This window comes from Fukomys damarensis, unplaced genomic scaffold, assembly GCF_012274545.1.
Source record: "Fukomys damarensis isolate Sample0158 unplaced genomic scaffold, DMR_v1.0_HiC HiC_scaffold_39, whole genome shotgun sequence".
Lineage (NCBI taxonomy): Eukaryota > Metazoa > Chordata > Mammalia > Rodentia > Bathyergidae > Fukomys > Fukomys damarensis.
The window spans coordinates 15,072,052-15,082,661 of record NW_022900951.1 but is presented as its reverse complement, the minus strand read 5'-3'; the positions used below and the strand labels follow the sequence as shown (position 1 = coordinate 15,082,661).

At 37.3% G+C, this 10,610-nt stretch overlaps 1 protein-coding gene across 2 annotated transcripts in view; it reads left to right on the top strand.

Annotated features, from left to right (window-relative positions):
- Adgrg2 (adhesion G protein-coupled receptor G2) overlaps positions 1-10,610 on the top strand; it is a 96,171-nt gene that overhangs the window by 5,840 nt on the left and 79,721 nt on the right. For both annotated transcript variants that reach the window (XM_033760426.1, XM_033760425.1), the window contains exon 2: positions 8,768-8,886. In XM_033760426.1, the coding sequence (XP_033616317.1) occupies positions 8,769-8,886 (118 nt within the window). In that variant the 5' untranslated portion in view covers position 8,768. The remainder of the gene's footprint in view (positions 1-8,767; positions 8,887-10,610) is intronic.

The window sequence follows — 10,610 nt, the reverse complement described above, 5'->3', positions numbered from 1 at the left end:
ACTGTCCTTGGTTTAATCTCTGGGTTATCACCCAAATCTTCCTGATATAGTTGCACCCTAGCTTCTGTGTCTCTAACGACCCACAGACATTCTCATCTTCATAACATCAGAGAAAACAGCTCATCAAATCAACGGCAATGCTTTACCCCAACTGATACAATCAGCAACACATTAAGATCAAGCACAACTTGGACACTGACCACCTGTGGTAGTCACTAGTCTATCACCCTTAAATCATTTGAATTAAATTGAAATCAAGAAGCAGTCCAGAACATGTCTGCAGTGAACAAACTTTTCAATATAGTATATTTACCATTTAATGGCTCAGACAGAGCGAGAATGCAAGACCCCTGATCTCAGTTTGCTGATTGCTGAACCCCATGAAGCTGACTGACCTCGGGATGCAAGGCCCAGATTGAGTTCCCCATCCTTCTGAATGGTTGAACTCCGCAACGTTCTATTACAGGTTTCCCACACCCCTTCTTTAAAGATGTTCAAAGTTGGGAACTCAGAAAAATACCCTGGATGACCACCTCTGTCTTTGCAGAGTGGTTCCAAAGACTTGCACAGTCAGGAGGTCTGAGAGTGCGGGGGGAGGGATTATGGGGGTTCAGGGGCACCCGCTCAGCTACCTTCCCGGTGCTTGAGCAATGGCTGCTGGGTCGGGAACAGGCATGGCTCTCCTTCCCGCGGGGGATCGGGGCCCAGGCTTCTTCCCGGTGTTTGAGCAATGGTGGCTGGGTCGGGAGTAGGTGTGGTTCTCCTTCTGGCAGTGGATCGGGGCCGGCCTTCCTCCCGGCGCTTGAGCGATGGCTGCTGGGTCGGGAGCAGGCGTAGTTCTCCTTCCTGCGGTGGATCGGGCCCGGCCTACCTCCCGGCGCTTGAGCGATGGCTGCTGGGTCGGGAGCACTGTTTCTTTTCTTTTAACATGTATATCTTAGATAAAAATGCCACTCTATTATTAGCTCTAGCTATATGTTTTGATATACAGTGTTGTTCAGGTGAAATATTTTCTAATATATTTTATGACTGCTCCTTTGACCCATAAGGCATTTGCTAAAAAATAAATTTAAACTTTAACTCTTATTATTACAACTTAATTGTATTATGGTCAGAGAACATGCCCCTTTCCTTATTCCAGTTCTTTAAAATTTTGGAAATTTCTACAATGGTCAGGCTGGTTTTTATCAGCATTCCATGTGTACTTGAAATAACTCTGTACTTGTTGATTGGGAGGTTGTGCATACAGACTTTCAGCAAGTTGATTAAATGTATAATTCAAATATTCTATAATCTTGATAATTTTTATTTGATTTTTATCAGTTGCTAATAGAGATGTGTGATTATCTCTCCTTATGTTTGTGAATTTGTTCTATTTTTTTCCTTACATTCTGTCAATATGGCTTTGTGATTTTGAGGCTATATTGTATTCACATGTGAATTTGTTCAATCTTCCTGTGGGGGTAAATCTTTTGTGAGTAAACCATTTTATCTATAGATAATGCTTTCTGCTTTTCAGATTTAATCTGTCTGATAGTAATATACACCCATTACTTTTATTTTATTGGTGCTGGTCGAGCATATCTTTTCTATCTTTCTACTTTAAAATTTTCTGAATCAATCTAACGAAAGAAGCAAAAGACCTCTACACTGAAAACTACAGCACTCTGAAAAAAGAGAAAAAAGAGGATATAAGGAAATGGAAAGACATCCCCTGATCCTGGGTAGGAAGAATCAACATAGTGAAAGTGGTCATACTACCAAAACTGCTATATGGATTTAATGCAATGCTGATTGAAATTCCAACAATATATTTCACAGAACTAGAAAAAATAATCCAAAAATTCATTTGGAACCAGAAGAGACCTAGAATGTCAAAAGCCATCCTAGGCAACAGAGACATGGTAGCAGGTATAACAATCCCCAATTTGAAACTATACTACAAAGCCACTATGATAAAAACAGCATGTTACTGGCAAAGAAACAGACCTGAGGATCAGTGGAACAGATTGGAAGATACAGAAGCAGCTCCAGATGTACTAAGCTACCTCATCTTTGACAAAGGAGCCAACCATCCCCACTGGAGGCAAGATAGCCTCTTTAATAAGTGGTGTTGGAAAAACTGGATTTCAACTTGCCAAAGATTAAAACTATACCCTTGTCTTTCACCATGCAGTAAACTAAAATCCAAGTGGATTAAAGATCTAAATATTAAAAAAGAGTCACTATACTTGCTGGAAGATAAGTTAGGCAGAACTCTTGAAGACATTGGCATAGGAATAGACTTTATGAACAAATCCTCAGTAGCACGGGAACTAGCAGAAAGAATCAACAAGTGGGATCTCATCTTATTAAGAAGCTTCTTCACTGCAAAATAAACCAGCAACAGAACTAAGACAACCTACTATATGGGAAAAATTTTTTACCAGCTGCTCCTCAGACAAAGGACTATTATCTAGAATATAGAAAGAACTCAAAACAATCAGCCCCTCCAAATATAAAGACCCAATTCAAAAATGGGCATCTGAAATGAACAGACATTTCTCAGACAAGTTAAAGCAGCAAGTAAATATATGAAACAATGCTCCACATCACTGGTCATTCCATAGTTGCCAATGAAAACAACACTGAGATTCCCCCTCACCCCATAAAGAATGGCTGCTATCAAGAAATCAACCAATAACTAATGTTGGCGTGGTTGTGGGGAGAAAGGAACGCTTCTCCATTGTTGGTGGGAGTGCAGACTGGTTGCAACCACTATGGAAATCAATATGGAGATACCTCAAAGAGCTGGGACTAGAGGTTCCATTTGACCCAGCCATCCCTCTGCTGGGTATCTTTCCAAAAGAATTAAAAGAATCATACCACACTGATATATGCGCACCTATGTTTATAGCGGTACAGTTTGTAATAGCTAAAACTTGGAAACAGCCCATTTGCCCATCAGTTGGAGACTGGATAAAGAAGATGTGGTTTCTCTATAAAATGGAATATTACTCAGCCGTAAAGAATGAGAAATTAGATTCAATCATAGGAAAATGGATACATATTGAGGATATACTCCTAAGTGAAATAAATAAGTCACACATGTGTAAATACCGAATAGTTTCTCTGGTGTGAGTAAACTATAATAGTACATAAGATCCTAATGAGATAATTGACAATGTGAAATAGGAAGAAGGGGGCTAAGGGTGTAGGGAAAGTGGGAAGTGTAGGGGAAAGGGAATAAGGGAAAAAAAAAGAAGAAAATGAAAAAATGGAAATGAAGTGTTTGTAAAGGAGGAGGGGAGGAGGGGTGAAGGGAGGGCAGGGACAAGGGGAAAAAATGAGAACCAAGTCCTGTCATGTAAAGGTACAAGATCCCAATAATGAATGTAACTGTACTGTATACCTAAAATGTACCAATAAACTCAATGAGAGGAAAAAAAAATGTGTTTTTTCTATAAAATGGAATACTACTCAGCTATGAAGAATAAGAAATTAGAGTCATTCATAGGAAAATGGATACATATTGAGGATATACTCCTAAATGAAATAAATAAATCATACATGTATAAATACCGAATAGTTTCTCTGGTGTGAAAAACTATAATGGTACATAAGATCCTAATGATGTAATTGACAATGTGAAATAGGAAGAAAAGGGCTAAAAGTGTAGGGGAAATGAGAAGGATAGGGGAAAGGTAATAAGGGAAAAGAAAAAAAACATGAGAAAATGAAAAAAATGGAAATAAAGTATTTTTAAAATGGAAATAAAGTTTTTGGAAGGGAGGAGGGTGTGAATGGAGGGCAGGGACAAGGGGAAAATATGAGAACCAAGACCTGTCTTGTAAAGGTACAAGATCCCACTGTACCTTTACATTTTACATTGTCATAAGTGTTGGCTAACGGGATTAGCACAGGAGAATATTTAAAAGGAGGTAATGAAGAGGTTCTCGGTGGGGATAAAGCAAGAATAAAAGGTGGAAAATCATTTTGATTTAGACTGCACAACTGTCAACAAAGGCAGAGAGGAAAAATGAATCAGATGTACCTAAAATGTACCTAAAATGCACCAATAAACTCAATGAGAAAAAAAAATTTTTTTCTATATCACTAGGTTTTAGTTGTGTCCTTGTAAATAGCACATGGTTGGAATTTGTATTTTTTTTTCTGGTAATCTGTTTTTCCTAACCATTCTTTGTCTCTTTTTCTCTCCTTTCTCACCTTCTTTCAGATTCACTGAATATTTTGAAAGCATTTTGCCCTTTCCAATGGTTAGAAAGTTATACACCCTATTTCTATTCTTTAGTAAGTATTATCAAACTTACAACATGTTGTCAGCCAAGCATGCTGGCATGTACATATAGTCCCAGCTCCTTGAAAGCTGGTTGCCTGCAGATCATTTGAACTCAGGAGTTTGTGGTCAGCCTGGGTATCATAGTAAGATAGCAAGATACTGTTTTGAGAAGAAAAGAAAAAAGAAAAACAATGACTCTGCTCCATCCTCTCCTCCTTGAATTTTACGTGTATGTCAGACCTTATATATTTTTTTCTCCATGTCTCTGAACTTTTCTCTGGTATTTCATATCTAAAACTAAAGTTTGCTTCCTTGGTCCATCCTGGTTGGTATAGGTGGCTCCACGGCTTACATTACCTCCCTAGCTTTTTGCCTTATCCTCAGCTTTGGACTGACAGTTCCTTTCTATCTTGTCAGCTCTTTGACATGTTTAAGAAAATGCTTCTAATATTTTATTCTTGATTTTTAATTGTCTTTCACAGGAGGTTTGGTCTGAATAAACTAACCCATCTTATTATTAAAACACTGAAGACATTTTTGTCTTTTTTCTGAAATATTTGCTGTATCAAGTTTTTAAGCAGAATTCAAATAGAAATTAAATGTTTTTACTCACAGTTTCCTGATTCATTTTTCCTCTCTGCCTTTGTTGACAGTTGTGCAGTCTAAATCAAAATGATTTTCCACTTTTTATTCTTGCTTTATCCCCACCGAGAACCTCTTCATTACCTCCTTTTAAATATTCTCCTGTGCTAATCCTGTTAGCCAACACTTATGACAATGTAAATAGCTCAAAGGCATAGAGCTCTCCAGTAGACTTGAGAAACAATTATCTTACCTCTTGTTACTCAGGTCAAAAATGTTGCATAGCAGCTATGAAATACTCAAGTTTTGTCAGTTAACCAAAGATATAAGAGAAAAACTCTAACTTAGACCTCCCTGCAGTAGTATCAGGTTATTTTCTCCCCTTTAAATCTTATTTTTAGTTGTTCCGTATCTAAAAGATTTATCATTTAATAAAGGTCATGCTGATGATTTACATTTTTAAAATATGATGAGAGGACATTGGTTAATGGAATTGAAGAGATCAAGAACAATTTCTTTAAGTGGTTTAAGCAGCCTTGGCACAGAGCTTGTGTCCCTAGACATTTCCATTTATTTACATAGGTGTCTGTAACCTAAAAGGTGGCCCTGAACCAAGATGAATATGAGATAATCTTTTATGAGTGATTATTTAGTGCCAAGGTCTATGTTCTAATGTATAAATGCTAGCAAATAGTTTCCTTTGTAATTGACGCCATCTTACTGCCCATCCTTATCACCTTAAAGTCTTGCTAAGAATTAATGGCTACTCAGTTCATCTTTGTTGATGACCAACATTGCACTAAACTTATCCTCTTTTTCTCTCCTTTCTCACCTTCTTTCAGATTCACTGAATATTTTGAAAAGCATTTTGCTCTTTCCAATGGTTAGAAAGTTATATGCCCTATTTCTCTTCTTTAGTAACTATTATCAAAGTTACAACATGTTGTCAGCCAAGCAAAAGATGAGGAAATAGTGTAGCTGAAAAAGGTAAAAAGAGTAAGGGTTTCAAAGTCTAAAGATTTCTCTTTTGATTACTGACCCCAGAGACCTGGTGACCTAGCAGGATACTCTCAGTTTATATAGAAAGCAATAGGAGCTATGTTATTTCAAATGCTGTAAAACGTCTTCTATTTTCAAATATATTTTCAGCCTTGAGGAAATATATTCCACTTGAAAACTGAAAGCAGTTGTTTGAGTGGCACCCAGTCTCTAGTAAGTTCTTGATCCATATTCTCCTTTCAAGATGATTGCTGGGCTCATTCTTCATTCTGGCCTTTCCTACCCTCATTTGGGAGTTGAGTGCCTGCTCTCTTCAGTGTAGAGGCATGGCTTATTTTGATCATAGGCCCAAGTCACAGCACATAATAACCAGGCACTCTGTATACTAATTTAACTCAGACACCGCTTAAGTCATGCCCTAGTAGTTCACAAAGAATAAATTTACAGAAATTCTGAAATTGTATAATAGCATTCTGAATTTGTTGAATTATTTCACCCAATGGAATAAAATCTTTTACTTAAAAGGTGACAGATTCTCAGGAGTCTGGTATTGTGGCCTAGGGGTTTGCAAAAGAGCCACATGACCCATCCCCTAGAACATACTTTGCCTCTTCCTTCCTCTGTAGAATATAGGTTTGAGGCTAGGTATATTCTAAGGTCCTTTCCAGATACAAACTGCTCTGATACTTTTCCCAGAGCCAAAATTAGATACTTGTGCATTAAATCTTCTAAGTCAGTGCTACCAATTCCAGATAGAGTGAAGCCTAGGCATTTGTACAGAAGAGAGTTTTTGTAGAACTTTAATTCACTAAATAATGGCTTTTTAAATAAAAGTACAGTGCTTTGGAGGTAGAACAGAGTTCAGAAACTTAAAATATATACTAATTTTTAAACTTTTTATTAAAACTTCTGATGACACACATAAATATATAACTCAGGAAGTGAACACACCCATGTAACCAGCATGCAGAATATTACCTGTACCTCAGAAGTCTCTCACTTTGTTCATTTCTATGATTATTGCAACCCCCTCCCTTCCAAATGTAACCACTTTCCTGACTTCTCACTGCATTGATTTTGCCTGCTTTTGTTTCTCATATGAATGGAATCACATATAAATGCATTCTTTTATGTAGCTTTCTGTGGCTAACATTATGCTTCTAAGGCTCATCAATTTTGTTGTGGGTAGCTGTAGCAGACACATTTCGCCTCCAGAGAGACATTGATATATCTTTGCATACCTGTATTAACATTCTCATTTGCGTGACTCATTTGGGAAGATCAATAATGTACCACTGTGAACAGAGAGAGGATAAAAATGTTCAAGAGGAGGGAAAAATCAGAGGCATTTGATAAATTATGAGCATACTGTATTAATACATAATACAATTTATTTATTTATTTTAAATGTAACCCTTCTTTTGAAGAAGAAGGACTCACCTCCTGATCTAAGACATTGTCATGCTATGTCAAGTGAGAATCATTGTCCTGGTGTTGATTGTGGCTACTAATTGAGTATTTGTTTTTGTTTTTTATTTTTATTGGTACCTGGGATCAAACTCAGGACCTTGTACTTGTGGGCCAGGTGCGGTGCCACTGGGCTAAACCCCCGACCCCAGTTGTGGCTACTAAATGTCAGGATTCTTAAAGATTGCCAGCTTTACTTTGAGACTGAGAAATTGTGGTTCATTTTCCACTTGTTTTTCTGGCTAAAATCACCTTAATCCCTGAACTCATGCTCTTTAGTCTGCACCGTTGTATGTATCCAGTCACCTTCCAAACACATGAGACAGTTGGAGGACATTTTAAATCTAAACCATCATCCTGAGTAAAGTCACTATATATTCAAATTTTCCATGCATGGAGCCTCTAAAATCAAGAAGAAAATGATCACCAACCTAAGGAAAATACTAATATGCACAGTGTCTGGATGGAAGGTTGCGGTGTTGTTGGATTCCTGGATAGTCTTGACTAGGAGCTCTGTTAGCTGAGAACACACAGCCTGATCTGTTGTGGCCCTCTGGCTGTGCAGAAGGAATATGCTCAAGTGCTCCATCCTTCACTGTGCCTGAGGCTGCAAGTGGATTGTGATTTCCTCTCTTGGCACCCCACAACAGCCCCCTCAGCGTGTTGGGTGCTGTCAGCCCATCATGAGGTTATGCTGGCCAATTCTTCCACATGGAGCAGAACAGATGCAGTCTTAGCCTTTGCGGTTCTGTGTGCTGAGCTCTTCCCAGCCCGTATCCTACCTCCACCACATGTATTTTCTTCTAGTTAACTCCTGCTCGGTCTTCACATCTAATTTGCTACATATTGGCTCTCAATAAATATTTGTTGAATGAATAAATAAGTTAATGGTAAGTGAGGCTTTTAAATTCCATTCTGATACCAACTTTGCTTTTTAAAAATGTTGACTTATTGACTACTAAAAATGTAAGCAGTGGTAAAATAAAATGCAAAAAAGAGAGAGTGCAGCATGCTCTCCTTTTACAATATGAGCCATAGATAGGGTGGATTATTTGGAAAATTCTGTGACCCCCCCTTTTGATTCTTAGCATAATTTTTGCTCAACCTCTATATAGTGTTACTATATATGCAACATTTTGGTTTTTAATTTCTTCTTTTGGTATTTGGTATGTGTTGGTATTTTCCATAAATACACACAGACTACCTTGCTTATCATGTAAAATATAATATCCTGGTGAGTGGCCTCTCTTAATACTTGTAAACATGGGCTTTGCTCTTATAGCCAGTGCCCACCTGGCATGGCTGATTCTCTGGAACTGCGGCAGTAATTGAAAGGAAGCGAGATGGCAGGTTGCCTTGGTTGAGGAATGACTTTTCAAGTGCTACTGTGTTGTGATTCTCATAGTGATGATGATCTGTTGTCCCCATATTTTATTCCAGGATGTTTTTCTCTGGTGGGCAGTGCAGCCATCTTGGCAGATCTGAACGACTTTTACTGACATTCAAGATATTCCTTGTCCTCATTTGTCTTCATGTCGTCCTGGTTACATCCCTGGAAGGTAAGGTGCCTGTTTGCCTTCTTTTTTTTTCTGTTTATCTGTTTGTGTGTATGTGGGTATTTTGTGTTTGTTTGTATAGGATTATTTTTAATATGGTAAAATACACAGAGCATGTTTACCATTTTAACCACTGTGAGTGCACACTTCGTTAGCATTTAAATACAATCACAGTTTTGTGCAGCCATCACTATTTTTCCCATTTCTAAAAATGTTTTCATCAAACAATTATAAACTCTACCCATTAAATAATAACTTCTAACCACTGCCATAATGTCTTGTTTTTGTCTCTAAATTTGCCTATTCCAGGTATCTCCTATAAATGGGATTGTAAATAGCTGTCTTTTTGTATCTGACTTACTTCACTTAATGTAATGTTTTCAAGGTTCCTCTATGTTTTAGCTATGTATCAGAATTTCTTTCCTTTTTAAGGCTAAAAATATTTCATTGTATGTATTGTCACATTTTGTTTATCCATTCATCCATGAGCAGATGAACATTCAAGTTATTTCTACTTTTTGGCTATTGTGAACAATGTTGCTATGTACAAATATCTGTTTGGTTCACTGCTTTCACTTCCTGGGGTGTATATCTAGGAATGGGATTGCTGGGTCATATGGTAATTCTGTGTTTAACTTTTTGAGGAAGTGCCAGATATTTTCCGCAGTGCCTGTGCTATTTTACATTCCTGCAAGCAAGGCAGAAGGATTCCACTTTCTCCACATCCTTGATAACACTTTTATTTTCGCTTGTTTTGATGATAGGTATGAAGTGGCATCTCTTGTGGTTTTGATTTGTGCATCCTCGGTGATTAGTGATGTTACTATCTTTTCATGTGCTTATTGGCCATTTGTATATCTTTGGAGAAATATCTGTTTCTTTTTTTTAAATTGAACTGTTTCGGTGTTTATTTTCTTTTAGCATTTCTTTATATACTCTGGATATTAAGCCTTCATCAGATATATGGTTTGAAAATATTTTCTCCCATTCTGTGCACCATTTTTGCACTTTCTTAATAGCGTTCTTTTCATGTATAAATTTTTAAACTTTTAATCAAGTCCGAATTATATGCTTTTACTTCCGTTGTATATGCTTTGGTGTCATATCCAAGTAATCATTACTAGACCTGTTGTCAGGGAGACTTCCTCCTGCATTCTTCTAACTTATGGTCTTAGCTCTTGCAGTTAAGTCCCTTGATCCATTTAGAGTTAATTTTTGTATATCGTATAAAGGTCCAACTCTACTCCTGTACTTGTGGATAACCAGCTATCCCTGTACCATTTGTTGTCCTTTCCCCTTTTGGGTGGTTTTAGCTCCCTTTGCCCAAAATCAATTGACCAAATATATGTGGATTTCTTTTTTATGTTTATTTGTTTTCAAAAGTATTTCCATAGGGAAATTTAAGGGTGTTACAGAATTAGCCAAATGAAGCAGCATGGTATTTTCAGAAAAAGGAATCTTTAGAAGCTTATGAAATAAGAAATAAAGGTACCTAAGCAAGGCAATAAAAAGGCCAAGAATCCTAGGGCTGCAATTTCTGTGAGTACAACTGCTAAAAGAACAGTGTTTACAAATGTAAAGAATACTCATTACGCATTGGACTAGGAAATGATTGCTATTTAAAAAGACATTATTAAAGACACACAAAGAAATACTGGGACCAAAGAATCTTACTTGGGTAAAACAGAAATCTAGCAGCAAACAACAAATACACACACACACACACA